This window comes from Oreochromis niloticus, linkage group LG7, assembly GCF_001858045.2.
Source record: "Oreochromis niloticus isolate F11D_XX linkage group LG7, O_niloticus_UMD_NMBU, whole genome shotgun sequence".
NCBI classification, from domain to species: domain Eukaryota; kingdom Metazoa; phylum Chordata; class Actinopteri; order Cichliformes; family Cichlidae; genus Oreochromis; species Oreochromis niloticus.
Window position 1 is genome coordinate 39,072,253 of NC_031972.2, and position 15,684 is coordinate 39,087,936.

General features: G+C 39.3%; 1 protein-coding gene across 1 annotated transcript in view; it reads left to right on the top strand.

Moving 5' to 3' along the window:
- Positions 1 to 8,883: 8,883 nt before the first annotated feature.
- The window catches only part of LOC100707734 (aminopeptidase N), a 34,148-nt gene continuing 27,347 nt past the window's right edge, over positions 8,884 to 15,684 (top strand). The window contains exons 1-3 of the mRNA XM_005454259.4: positions 8,884 to 9,229; positions 9,844 to 9,941; positions 12,113 to 12,229. Of these exons, the coding sequence (XP_005454316.1) occupies positions 9,096 to 9,229; positions 9,844 to 9,941; positions 12,113 to 12,229 (349 nt within the window). The 5' untranslated portion in view covers positions 8,884 to 9,095. The remainder of the gene's footprint in view (positions 9,230 to 9,843; positions 9,942 to 12,112; positions 12,230 to 15,684) is intronic.

Sequence of the window (15,684 nt, forward strand, 5' to 3'; positions counted from 1 at the left end):
GGGGGTATTCATTGAGGTCATTGTTATCTAAGTACATTGCCCGCTTCTTTTTGAAATAATTAATAAAATCTTGTTCTTTCAGTAATGATGTATTAAATCTCCATCTCCTAACTGGTGATGTGACTTTTTACTGTGTCAGAGAGAAAGATAGCAATGCGTGATCGCTGACAGTGGAAGGAATGTGTCTTTCACAAGGGTTATTGTTGATTTTCCCAGCAGCTTTCCTGGCAGCCCACTTAGCCAAGTGGGGGCAGCAGCCCTGCCAGCCACCCTGGCATTGATCCATGAGCCCGCTGCACCATCCCGCCTCTGCAGTGGAGCGGCAGACCACAAAAACCCCCCCAAAAAGATAAACAGGCTATACTGATTAAACCGGTATTAATTGTTCTATGTAGACAATTCCATTAGATTAGTGGAAAAGGAGAGTGAAAATAAAAAGTGAAAAGAGAAAAGCAAAGACAGTCGTTTAAATACACGTCACCTGAGTCAGTATAGCCATAGGGTGTTGTTTTGGTCCGGATAAAGCTGCCTGTTGACGTACAGATTATTAACCGTGACAGAAACTCAAGAGCCTTCTTGCATAAAGTTTTTTCAGATTGGGAAGGACCTTGCGTTTCTCCAGGATCTTCTTCGGAAACTGACTGCTTACACTGAAGTCCGTTCCTCTCAGGTTCTGGCTGCAGCTCTTCACCAGATCTTTTTGTTTAAAGATCTGTTTGTTTAAAGATTTGTTTTTGACTACATCCTCCAGGCGGTTTCTCGTGAGTCGTTTTCTGCCTTCTCTGGGTTTCCAGAAAATACCAAATTTCCCTCATACTGTTGGCCTGGAGCTTGATGACTGTTTCTTTAATTTTTTTTAAAATTTTTAGAGTTGGCTCATTCCCTTGGTTAGGGATTTCACTGAGTTCTCTGCAGCGAGTGTTTCCACCAGCTGCTGGCTGAACTCCAGGGATTCGAGCAGCACCTTTGTGGAGTATTTCCAAGAGGGCTCATGTGAATCTTACAGGCAACTCCTCTTCTCTTTGTTGTATAAATTTCTAATCAGTGGGCGTTACAAGAGTGATGTTATTGTCCTGGAAATCCCTTGTCCTGCAGGCATTGTGTACTGTAGCATTGTCCTGTTGAAAAACCCAGTCGTTACCACACGGATAAGGGTGCTCGGTCATTAGGCATGCTCTCTGCAACATCTGGACATAGCCAGTGGCTGTTTAACACCCCTGCACCTCCTGAAGCTCCATTGTTCCACTGAAGGAAAAAGTACCCCAGACCATTATGGTGCTCCCTCCACTGTGGTGTGTAGAAAACATATCAGGTGGGATCTGCTTGCCATGGCAGTAATGTTGGAACCATCAGGACCATCAAGGTTAAATTTTTTTCTCATCAGAGAATATAAAAAAAATATAAAACTAAAAATGTCCCATGTTTGGTGCTCTCTTGCAAAGTCCAAATCGTGAGTTCTGTGATGTTCAGGGAGACGAGGTCTTTGAAGATGTTTTTTGTTTTTGAAGCCCTTCAGTCTCAGATGCCGTCTGATGGTTACTGCAGTCAGCACCAGTAACTGCCTTAATTTGGGTGGAGGATCATCCAGTGTCTTGATGGACAGCCAATTGGATCCTCCAGCTCATTGCAGGTGAATTTTTTTGGGTCTTCCACTTGACTTTTTTGTTCCTTAACCCTCAGGATCATTAAAAAAATTCCAAATGACTGTCTTACTGTGTCCCACCTCAGCAGCAATGGTGTGATGCGAGAGACCCTGCTTATGGTAAATGGTAAATGGACTTGTTCTTATATAGCGCTTTTCTACTCTGTCTGAGCACTCAAAGCGCTTGCAGTTCAACAACCCGACCACATTCAAAAAGGGAACGTTTTTGTGCCTTTGCCATCAGAATGTCATGACAGTGTGACTACCTGACAGAAAATGACAATGAATCCACATTTTTGCAAAAAATTTGGCCTTTTAAAGCCATGTGGTCCTAGACTTTTGATCAGCTGTAAAACAGCCTGTTTCAGTTTAAGCGTTGTTTTCAATAAATTGCATGCTCAAAAATGTTTTGTCTCACTCCCATTTCTTCTTGTTGCATGTTGAAGCTCTACTTGCAACCTTGTTAAGATCCAACCATGGAAAATATGATTTTTTGCTATTTTTCAAGTGGTCTTAAACTTTTGATCAGGACTGTAAAAATTCAAATTGGTTTCATGAAAAATCGTCTGTCATGTGTAGACACAAAACTGTTTTTTACATTACATAACTAACAGTGTTAGGGTTATTGCTCTACAAAACTCAAAACAAACAAATGTATTACACATTACCAATTACATACAACATTACTTTTAAGGAAAGTAACTTAATTACTCTTCTAAATAGGTAACTAATTACACATTACACATCTTCGTTACATTGCTTTCTCATTGCTGAATCGCAGTGTCTCATGATTGCCAGTTAACAATGTAAACCTGAGCTTTGTGTTAGCATGATGTCTGTACAGATAATTGTAAAGTGCTGAAGTTCTGTTATCACTACAATACAATTGTCTATGTATTATGTAAAAGACAAACTCTTTTACATAAGGACCAAATTGTTAATGTTTAATTTTGAAGCAAACAAGAAGTCAGCAAACTTAGTACTCCAGTTGCTGAAAGACTTGATTTAGTCACAGGGCTAAATTAAGTTTTATAATCCAGTGGATTACATTGGATAGATAGAACTTTATTAATCCCTTGGATAGGTTCCTCTGGGAAATTCAATTTTACTGAGGATAAGATATATTTAAAAAATGCTACCTAATTTGTATTCAGATGCAAATATTTTTTTCTTTTTATTACAGTTTTATGGAAGAAAAACTATCCAGAAGAAATGGATGCAAGTTTTGTTCCAATACATGTCTTAATAAGTAAATTATAACATTTTTATTTGATCACTGTTTGTGGTCTCCAGGTGATTTGTCTTATATTTGAACCTTTAGTTATAGTTTAACAGACAAACAGTTTTTCATAACACTTTTACTTTATGAGTGTCATTTTATTGTCACACAGCTATAAACCACAGTGATTATGAACAGGAGAGTTAAACACTTATCACATCCATGACATCCATTTGTAAACCTTTGTACTTTTTCGAAGCACTATCTCTAAATCAGCCTTCTGTTCTTCTGCTTAGTTTGAATTTACAAACCCTTTAGAGAAGGTGTTTGTTTCTCATATTGCTCAGATAGAAATCAGCTAACTAAAATGGCTGCATTCTGGAACTGAATCTTCTAAATAAGAGAAATGTAAATTGTCAAGCTTTAACTTTGCATATTAGTACTATCTTCTGCGGCATCACAGCAGGTCAACTTCTTTTGTGTCATCCACAAATCAAATCAAATTTGTACCATGTTTGTGAAGGAGATATCCTCTACCTGTCACAACACAGTATTTGTGTTTCAGACTATAATATATTATTTGATTATTGTTGTTCATAGTTTTGGTTTTCATACGTTCTTAGTGATTGTATTCCTTCCCCCCTTAGTAGTTATCTTAGCATGTGTGAAGTCTACCTGTGCTACTGCTTTCTGTTAGTTCCACGTTTCCAGTTTCTTAGTGTTTTAGTGCTCATTTTCCACTGTTTTGTTTCTAGTTCTCATGTTCTGTGTTTAGTTTGGTTCTTTGTGAGTTTGTTTATGAACAGTTCTCCCCAGTTACTGTGTTAAGGTTGTGTATCCTGAGTCTGAGTTTCAGTCTGTGTGTTTCCTGTTTTATTTTGATAGTCCTTGTCCTACGTCAGTGTATCTAGTTTTGCTTTCTCTCGTCTCATTATGTCTGATTAGTCCCAGCTGTGTTTCCACCTGTCTCCCATCCTCTCGTGATCCTACCTGTGTATTTTAGTTCTCAGTCTTCCCCTGCTTGTTGTCGCATTGCACCACCCTATGTCTTTTTTCCCCTCCTTGCTCCTCGTAGTTTCCTAGCTGTTTCCCAGTTTAGCTCCTTAGCTTCCCAGTGTCTTAGTCTTTTGAATTTTGTTCATATTTCTAGTTCCTCGCTTTCGGTGTGGTTTTCTGTATGTTTGAGTTTTTACAGCCTAAATAAAGCTGCCTCCTTTAGTTCACTCTTTTGTTATCTGTGAGTCCTGCACTTGGGTCCTGCATCCTGCCTGCCACACAGCAAACATGACACTACCGTAAAAAACCGTATCTAATTTTTTACTGACTACCGTACAGTAAAAAATTAGATACAGTTTAGTTATTTCTGCATGTACACTTTACATTTTACACGCGTCACTTAGGCATTTCCATTGTTATGCAAATGATACATGGGATGTCTATCTATGAAACTAGATGACAGAAATCAATTAGTTTTAACCCAAATAAAATATATCTTAGATATACTCCAACAGACATATGCTAAAGATATAAGAGGCCTGGATATCCCATAAAAAGAGATAGCTGATGCAGCTTAGCTAAGTTACAAATAAATGGCAAATCTTAGCTTGCTTGAAACCTCTAAGGTCAAAGTCAGCCTCAGTAATGACTTGATGACTACACTAACATAGTGTATGCAATATAATTTATTCTTTACTAAATTATTCTACCAAAACTTGGCACTTATGATGATATGGAGTGCAGTTGGTCTGCTATGGTGTCCCCTACAGACAGTGACCAAAAGAAGTAGCTGTTCCTTATCCCCAGTATCCTCCTCTGTTATCCTAGCCCTTCTTCAATAAATCTATAAATCTTCTCAGTGGTCTTCCTCCTTTCCTCCTGTCTTACATTTCTGTATACAGGGAGTGCAGAATTATTAGGCAAGTTGTATTTTTGAGGAATAATTTTATTATTGAACAACAACCATGTTCTCAATGAACCCAAAAACTCATTAATATCAAAGCTGAATGTTTTTGGAAGTAGTTTTTAGTTTGTTTTTAGTTTTAGCTATTTTAGGGGGATATCTGTGTGTGCAGGTGACTATTACTGTGCATAATTATTAGGCAACTTAACAAAAAACAATTATTTATTTTTACCAGTGAAACCAATATAACATCTCCACATTCACAAATATACATTTCTGACATTCAAAAACAAAACAAAAACAAATCAGCGACCAATATAGCCACCTTTCTTTGCAAGGACACTCAAAAGCCTGCCATCCATGGATTCTGTCAGTGTTTTGATCTGTTCACCATCAACATTGCGTGCAGCAGCAACCACAGCCTCCCAGACACTGTTCAGAGAGGTGTACTGTTTTCCCTCCTTGTAAATCTCACATTTGATGATGGACCACAGGTTCTCAATGGGGTTCAGATCAGGTGAACAAGGAGGCCATGTCATTAGTTTTTCTTCTTTTATACCCTTTCTTGCCAGCCACGCTGTGGAGTGCTTGGACGCGTGTGATGGAGCATTGTCCTGCATGAAAATCATGTTTTTCTTGAAGGATGCAGACTTCTTCCTGTACCACTGCTTGAAGAAGGTGTCTTCCAGAAACTGGCAGTAGGACTGGGAGTTGAGCTTGACTCCATCCTCAACCCGAAAAGGCCCCACAAGCTCATCTTTGATGATACCAGCCCAAACCGGTACTCCACCTCCACCTTGCTGGCGTCTGAGTGGGACTGGAGCTCTCTGCCCTTTACCAGTCCAGCCACGGGCCCATCCATCTGGCCCATCAAGACTCACTCTCATTTCATCAGTCCATAAAACCTTAGAAAAATCAGTCTTGAGATATTTCTTGGCCCAGTCTTGACGTTTCAGCTTGTGTGTCTTGTTCAGTGGTGGTCGTCTTTCAGCCTTTCTTACCTTGGCCATGTCTCTGAGTATTGCACACCTTGTGCTTTTGGGCACTCCAGTGATGTTGCAGCTCTGAAATATGGCCAAACTGGTGGCAAGTGGCATCTTGGCAGCTGCACGCTTGACTTTTCTCAGTTCATGGGCAGTTATTTTGCGCCTTGGTTTTTCCACACGCTTCTTGCGACCCTGTTGACTATTTTGAATGAAACGCTTGATTGTTCGATGATCACGCTTCAGAAGCTTTGCAATTTTAAGACTGCTGCATCCCTCTGCAAGATATCTCACTATTTTTGACTTTTCTGAGCCTGTCAAGTCCTTCTTTTGACCCATTTTGCCAAAGGAAAGGAAGTTGCCTAATAATTATGCACACCTGATATAGGATGTTGATGTCATTAGACCACACCCCTTCTCATTACAGAGATGCACATCACCTAATATGCTTAATTGGTAGTAGGCTTTCGAGCCTATACAGCTTGGAGTAAGACAACATGCATGAAGAGGATGATGTGGACAAAATACTCATTTGCCTAATAATTCTGCACTCCCTGTACAGCCTCCTTTGCCCAATATATCCACTATACCCCTACTAGGTATGTGGAGAGACAAGACTAAAGCTGACCACCCCCATTAAGCAATGGAACTGGTCAGTGGGGACCAAGTGTTTTTTAGACCAACTGAGTCTAAAAACTTAGTAATATACAAATTGTGTTTTGATTTTAAATTTTAAATTATTGAAGATCTAGTGACCTACACCAATCAACAGAGGGTTTATTTGGGATCAGTGGAAACAAGTAGTTGATTATAGTCATAACCATCATATTAATTTTGGCTACCCTCTCTGTGATTCATACAAGTATTCCAACATGTGAGATCATCCTCTACTATTTTTAGTTGAGGAATGTGATTCAACCCTGCCAAATCTGAAAACCAGGCAGAAAAATTTATACGTATTCCAGTTGATGAAGTATTGTGATATAGATGAGAACTTATCTATAAGTGTGATCATATTCAGAAGAGAGATTTGTGAGTTCCCAAGGAAAAGTATTACATCATCAGCATATAGGGTTATCTTATGGTCTGCATTTTCAGTTTGAATTTAATGTTGTAGAAATATTTTAAACCAGAGGATTCTAAGGCAAATTTGGAAGTCTCTGCAATGCTGTCCCATTAATCTGTTCAGTATTACAGAGCTTCTATGATTTAAAACATTTAAAAAAACAAAAATCTCAAAACGAGAATCAGAAAAGGAAATGCACGACAGAATCTGGCAATTATAACTTTGGCCAAATTACTGACAATAAAACCTCCCAACAAAAAATTGTCCAGACTGCAGCAAACACATGTGCAATAACTGCACATACATGACTGAATGGGAGTGCTTCAAAACATGCTCTAGAATTCTTGAATGTTTTTCAGTATTAAAGTGAAGCTTAGTGATAAATCAGCACATCCACCGCTGCACAATAGAAATAACAGCTGTAGGTAAACTGCAGTTTAAAAAAGACTGATGTGTAGCACAGATCAGTTCTTTCATATTGATTTTTTGATTTAGAAATAAAAATAACTACACAAATGTAAATATTTGATTATTATTTGATTATTGTACAAAAAAATATTTAAGCAGTGAGAACAAACAGCAGATAGACGTGTGGTGTTTCCCTGTGGTCTTAAGACCCAGGACCGGAGGCCAGAGCGATGGATCTACAACAGACATAACTGAAGCCGTGTACAGCTGTACACCAGTGAGTGATGCGCACTCACTGCCAACAACATAAAGGCATTTTATATTTGTGCACATTTTATAAAATTAAGTTTACTCAGTTGACTAAGAAACAATTTTATCTTTTTCTTAGGAATGATGTGTGCTTCCCATTATAATGATTTTTTTTTTAAATCATAGAAGCTAAGTGATACTGTACAATAGATTACTGGGACTGGTTTGCAGAGCCTTGAGAACTTGTCTTGGAATCCTCTGGTTTAAAATATTCCTTTAACATCAAAGTAACACAATAACACTTGTCTTTATTTCAACTGCTCCACAGCAAATAACAACTACTGATAATTAATTTGGCAAACTTTATTTTTCAAATTGTAAACAAATACATTTTCTGTCGCTGCTACAGTTTAACTCAATTTCTCTCCAAGCACAGAGAGCTGTTATAAGAGCTAGTAAAAAACTGTAGAAGTGTGTGCAAAGCACACCTGTAAGTCATTTAGTTGATTAGCAATTTTTAGCCACTTCCCTGGATCCAACATTTTACTGGGTGTGCAAGGACGAAAGAAAAGACATGAAAAGTGACGAGTGATGCCACCTGAGAACCATTCCTAAGTGACCAAAATCAATAACAATAACAACAAAAAGAAAACATGCTGTTTAAACCAGCATTACTTGTTCTATATAGACATGTGTCTAAATCAGTGCCACTACTGAGAACAGGAAGGCTGTGCAGAGGGTAATTTACTGCCAAAAAATCAGTGGCTACCACCCCTTTAGGCAGCCAATGATCGCCAGCTCCTCCAGTCTCAGGAAAACCAGGGCCATCACGGGTGACACCTTGCACCCTGCCCACCACCTGTATGTACTGACCCGCTGCCTCGGGTCAGCACATACAGGTCACTCAGGTCCTGCACCTCCAGACTCACAAACAGCTTCTTTGACCATACATTCTATACGGCTTAACCACATTATCTACCTCACATTAATGGTGAGTTAAGAATTAATAGTTAAGCTAACATGTATGTCTTTGGGAGGAAACTGGGGTGGCTACCAGCTGTGACGCAGTATACTGCACCATCTCGCCGTTCAAATTTCCCAACTCTAAATGTCAGCCTTGAAAACCAAGAGATAGGGCTAAGAGTGATAACTGGTAATGGGCCTTTGTGTTGTCAGTATCTTACAAGGTTTGACCCCTGAACACTGAGTCAGAGATGATAAGAATCTTTATGTTATCCAAGGTGTGAATTCTCATTGGACATGCAGTGTTTTATGACTGATATGTAAACAGGCTGTAAAACATTATTGTGCAATTTACTACTACAAAATAGAAAGTCATCGTCAACAGCAGCACAATTCCCACAAGTGTCAACCTAATATATAATCCATTTATTTCACACATTGAGAGGACTTGATTGTGGCAGAAGGGGAGGTCGTAGTTAAATGCTGATAGTCACCTCTCTTTGTCATTCATAGGAGATTCAGCAAACCAGACAAGCTCAGTTTAAACAGGGCTTTGCTAATTCACAACTGAACTGCCACTGAAGACTGAGATCAGGGTTTATTCAACAACTGGACTTTTTCCACTCTGCCATTTTGTTCACATCTATCTGTAGGACATCTTTGCAATGGGAAAAACCTGCAGAGTCAGTACTCTGTGTGTTTTGTGTGTAATCTTAGCCTTGGTCTCCATAGCAATCATTGTCACATTGTGGACTCTTGCCCTGACAGATCATGGTGATGTCACAGCTCCTTGGGACAGGTAGGATATTAATTGGCAAAAACATTCCTTTTATTGTTTTTATTACCATTTTATAACCACGGACCATATAATTACTGCAACCTAGTCTATTTAAATGTTTGTTTATGGTCCTTTACTGTTTGAGGTATATATATGTTTTTTTTAAATATTTCTGTTATTTAGACATACTGAACAGGAATAATATCATGATCACTTCCCTAATATTGCATTGGTTCCCTTTTTGCTACAAAAACGGGAAAACAACTGTGATGCGCCATGTATTCTAACACCTTTTTATCAGAACCAGCATTATCCTTTTGGTAATTTGAGCCTACTGGATCAGACAATACGGGCAAGCCTTCACAACATGGATTAATTAGCCTTGACCATCCATGACCCTGTCTTGTGGTCTTGTCCCACAACAGCTCCAGTTTTGGAGATACTCTGACCCAGTCGTCTAGCTATCACAATTTGCCATTTTGAAACTTGCTCAAATACTGATGCGCAATCATTTTTTCTGCTTGTAACACATCAACTTCTAGGACAAACATTTGTAAAAGATCAAATATAAATAACACAAGCTGGATAGTAAAGTCTGAAATAAGTCCTATTATTTTTGGGCTTATTCTCCTAAGCTACCGTCTCCCCATGGATGTGATTCCTGAGTACTACAACATCACCTTATGGCCTCGTCTCAGTCCAGACCCAAACAATGGTCTCTACATTTTCACAGGTGAGTAAAACCTTACTGTACAAATAGTTCCCTGTGCCCTAAAGTAAGGTGTATAATATGAAGACTGACAGTGCATTGACTATCATTTTGTATTAATTATCTGTTCTTCATAGTGGTTGAAATGGTGTTTAGGTCCTTTATTTCAGCAAAAGTGGGATAGGGAATATCAATCTGTATTGAAATTCAAATCCTATTCAAATCCTGTTTGAATCACTACAAGTCATTGGTTCCATGGTTATTAGTGTGTGTGTGTGTGTGTGTGTGTGTGTGTGTGAGAGAGAGAGAGAGAGAGAGAGAGAGAGAGAGAGAGAGAGAAAATGCAGGAATGTAGTGGCCTTGTATAAATATTAATAAATATTATCCCCATAATATAGTGTAGTGCAGTTACAGAAAAGCCATTAATTTGCCAAAATTGCTGCAACACATTTTCAAAGAACATTTTAATTACAACACACATTGGATGGTCAGAATGTCATTCCCATCATGCATACATGTCTAGAAAGAGGACCCTAGAGTGTGTTGTAATCAGCACCAAAAGAGCCAAGCCACATCAGATAAGCTGTCTGAGTATGTTTTTCCTATGCACTGTATGAAGTTGATATGTCAGTATGTGGTTATAAAGTGGCAATGATCATGTGCATTATTCACACAAATATGTATAACATCTGAGCACATGGTAGTATGCTTAGCAAGCTAGCAAACTAGACCATTAACACAATGCTAACAAGTGAAATATATTAGCATGGAAAAAAAAACTTGCGGAATTAGAACTCCTCTGAAAGTATTCAAAGTGAATGACCAAGCACTTTTGATACAAGAAGTCACATAGTTACACCAGCAGCAGAGATGGTTGTGGTGTATGACAGGCATGTTTATTTTGAAAAATAAGGCTTATCTGTTCTTGCAAATAGTCATTAATGTGTGTAATTATAAATGCTGATTTGTAGTTATCTTCACTCACATGTAACATTGTGTTTTGCAGTTATCTTCAGTAAGCATCACAAGGTTATACTACGGTAACAATAGGTTGAGATGTGATGTTTGAGATAAAATTAAAGGGTAAATTTGTAGATAATATTTTTTTTATTGGATGAGAAAATTGTGCCGTTTTCTTAAGAGGGAAAATATATCACAGCATTAAAAAGGCTGATGCTTAATGGGTAAATTGGTCTAACAGGAGAGATGATACAGACACATGTCATCCTTAAAATACAATGTAATGCTGCAGGTCAACTTACCCTAAAATATATAAAGCTCATACAAATCTATAACAGTAATGTGCAGACACAGTAATGTAGCAGTAATATTCATAAAATGTAAACCAAAAAGTAAGGCAACACATCTTCGCAACATCCCTGAACGCATCCCAGCAGGAGAAGGAGGATGCCCAGATGGGTTGTCATGGAAGGAGCAGCAAACAGCTAGCTCAGTAGGCATCCCCACTCCCCACATCCCACCACGGTACAGGAAGAAGTCGGCCTGGGGCCCACAATGTCATCACCCCTGGAACACCAAGTAGTCCGGGGCAGAACCCTCAACACAAACAGTAGACTGGAGTCCAAGACAAGCTGCACCCGGCAACAGTTGCTCCCTTTCCTGGACACCCCACCCAATTGGCCTACGGGTACCCATGAGTCCTGGAGGCACAGATCAGACATCTCAACGTGAGCTGACCCACACTACATGGTGAGGTGGCCAGACCAACACATCAAAAGGAGAGACCCAGCCAGAGACTAGACGACCACAGGCACCGGGACCTCAGACCTATCACCTGGCCCCGCCCAGATCAGGCCAGCCACCTAGCCAGGAGCCAACCTCTGCCACCACAAGCACCCCAGCCCCCACACTTACTATTACCTTACTAATGCTTAATAGTCTTGATACATGATCAATCATCCAGGTAAAGAAATCCCAAAAAGTTGATTCGGGACGTCCAGATGAACAGAAGAAACTTTTAGGGGATGCCTTAATAGTTTGTCATTATTATAAAGAGTTACCTTCAAATGTTTTATTCACTGTTATTAGTGATTTGTTTTCTCTGTATCTGCATTTAGGTTTCTCTACTATACTTTTATTTCCTCAAAGATTTCATTGGTGCCTGTGTTAAACTATCGCTGCAATGGAGGTTGCATTAATATAAGTTCGCATTTTTCTTTTTTCATGTGTTTCAGGCCAGTCCACTGTGCAGTTTGAGTGTGTGAAAGAAACAAATTTGATACTGATTCATTCCAGTCAACTGAGCTACACCGGGCAAAACAACAAACACATGGCCAGTGTCACCACTGCAGGTACCATCAAAGTCCTGATACAAAGTAAAGTAACAATTCTTAACTTTATTAGGATCTCAGAAATCATTTTGCTAGTTCTGCAGTTAATACTATTGCATACATAAAATTGTGAGAGCAGCAGAAGATGTATTGAGTTACAGATGTTTTCAAAGATATTATAACCTTTCTGATATTAACAAATTAAGTGTTGCTGTAGGATAACACATTTTAAAAAATCAAATTTTTGAAGAAAAAACTCATTTATGCACGTTTAGCTTTTGTTTGTGAAGGTTCTCAGTCATTCAGGTCATTGTAGTCTAAGGAGCTGCGTCTGGACTTCTTTAAGTTTCTTGAAGACGTTTCAGCTCTCATCCGAGAAGCTTCTTCAGATCTAAGAGCAAGCCCTATAGAGATTGAAAATGTGACGTCATTCAGGGGTAAAACCGCAAAGGATTCTGGGAACTTGTGGCAAGAGGTACTAGCGCACGCAGGCTTTCAATTGAACTCAGTTACACAGTGATAAAAAGAAACCCAAAAAATGGCAAGAAGCTGTTGTATTATTAACTGCAATAGCCGGTCGCATGACAGCCACGGGAAGCCGATGGATAAAGAGAGCGTTTTTTTTTTATCGGATTACGTCGTTGAAGAGAAATTTTTTAAGCCATGTTTCCGAAGTAAGAGCCGACGGATGGTCTGGATATACCAAATATAACGTCTCAGAACACTCCAGCTCACATGTTAGTCTGCTCCAAGCATTCCCACAAAGGTCAGTGTTTAGAAGTAGTTAATACGTCATTTTTCATAACATAATTGGTGATATAGGTTACAAGCAAGTCTGGCGCTGAACAGAAATTGTCGCGCTATGCTCCTTTATTTATTGTGCATAAATAGTGAATTGTCCTGACACAATATTGCGTTTCGCTTCTGTTATTACCACGGTACATTGACAAAAACATATACTTTTATTCACGGGATAAAACAGTTGTTTTGTATCACTAATTGTCCAGTGCGATTACAACATACAATATTATTGTCACTGCTATATTTCTGTAATGCGTACCAGAAATTATTTCCACTACTAATTAATTACCGTTGAGCTCAAAGGTTATATTAATAAACGGTTAACGAATGTGTATTTATGAAGACGATTTGTGAGACTGGTAAACTTACCTTTGTTTGTACGATGGTCTTTCGTTCTACACAGTGCATTTCAAGGTCCTGTACCCATCCGTCGGTAAAGTGTACCTGGGCTTGTTGCAATGACCTGAAGTTACTAAACTTCATGAGTGTATGCACTCACTCCAAGAACCATATAATTATAAATCTGAGCATGTTGAAAGTTGGGCAGCACGCTAATGTCTTTTGTTCACTCTGTGTGCTCGTAAGGGTCTGACCCTTTCACTCCTTTGATATTTTTCCTCGTATCTTTTCTTTGCCTTTTCATCGAGTCTGTCTTTGTACGGTCCGGCATTGTTCTCCTTCGTTTTGTACATTCCTTTTTTGGTGAGGAAAGAAAAAGCAAGACGGTATTGGAACCGGAGAATAAACGTTTTGCGGTGCTGCAAATGCTTGCATTTAATGCGGTACTTTGAATGTTTTTCCACCACCTCCCGGCATGCAATGCGCGAAAGTCACGTGGTCTGTCAATCTCTATTGGGAGTGTCCCTAAGAGGGCTGTGGACCCCCTATTGATCCTCTGCCTAATCACTATAGGGCTTTGGAGTTGATGTCACTGGAGGTGGGCCACGCCCCCTTTCCGCCATGACAGTAGGCTAGACGCAGGATTCAGCTTCAGCTATGGTTCGTACGTGTTGTGTTATCAGTTGCAACGTTTGATCACACGATCGTGAAGGCAAGAAGCTGGATAATGGGCTCTCTTTTCATCGTTTTCCATCCTGGAGGCAACGTGAGGGATCCCATGTATCCGATATTACTAAACAAAGACGTCAGGCTTGCATTGCAGCGGTGAGACGAGCGGATCGAGTTCTGTGCAATCCCCAGCTTTTTGTTGGTTTGGTCTCTGCATCTTCTTTCCGGTGAGTTCTAAATTAATTCATATCACTATTAAAATGCTTTTAGTGTTATTTTCAATGTGCTGAGGTCATAGATAATGAGATAAAACATGCTAATGTGTGATGCTGCAGAACCACGTCATGTCATCATGTCGATTGAGTAGCTTATGATTTAGCATTATTGCAGGCAAACCAGTATATGAAATGGATGTAACAAATCCAGACTGGGCACCAACACTGCTCATGGGCCTCTAAAAACATACTAAATTGCTCTCATTGTACACTAATCCGCACATAACTTCCAGATGAATCACACACCTGTCATGTGCACTAATTTTATCTTACAGGCTTTTATTATGCAGCTGCAGAGTCTGAAGGTTCTTATTAATAATAATAATAAGCATAATTCTTAAACTGGTTTGCTGTGTATGCGCTGACTCCACAGACAAAGGGCTGTATCGCGACCGATTGCGCCCAGACGCCAAGAGACGGTACTTTCAAAAAATTGCAAAAACCATGATAACTTTCTAAACAACTTCCTTGTTACAGTTTTTGATTTGCACGTACAGCCAACCCATCTATATTAGGCTTGGTTCATTACAGACCTTTTATTAAAAGTGGTTTTTGTGTGTTTCAGGTACTGCACTCACAACGACTGAATGAAACTGCACTGTGACCTCGTTGTGTGGACACAGAGAGACCTTCTGTCATACGCATCTTCCCTGATGTGGATTTCCGGGAACCACGTTTAAAGCAAGCACAAGACTTCTTTCTTAAAGTGTGTCTTCCTGAACTTGTTGGGAAATACTTCTCCAAACAATGTGCTGCTCTAAATAGCCTGTGTTTCATTTTGTGGTTCAAGATTGATGCCAGCTGTGTGTTGCCATGTAAATAGTTTGCATTTCATTTTTATGTACTTGCTAAGTACATGTGATAAGATCAAGAATAAAAAAAAACAAACATGTATACTATTCTTTTCTGTTTTATTGAAACTACTTCACACAAAGTACAATTATTTACAATGAACTACACATGCAACACAACAGCTTTATGAATACTCAACAAGAGCAAGTTTCATTTGGCGCTGGTTTGACAACCACACTGGGGCACATATTCACCAAAACATAGCAAACCTTAACAATCTTATCAAGCAGTGTTGTGTTTATTTCTGCTCTACCCTGTTCATTGCACACACAATGCTTCGTCTGCCCTTTAGCTTCTGTGATGCTGTCTGTCCGATCACCACTGTCCACATTTACAGGTGGTACCTCAACCTCCACTTGTGCAACACAACTGCTGTCCACAGCTATGACATTGTAATTTTGTTGTTGTTCTTCTGTCAGATCTTCATCGATTACTTCTGCACGGGGCACACCTTCAGACTCTGCAGCTGCATAAAAGCCTGTAAGATAAAATTAGTGCACATGACAGGTGTGTGATTCATCTGGAAGTTATGTGCGGATT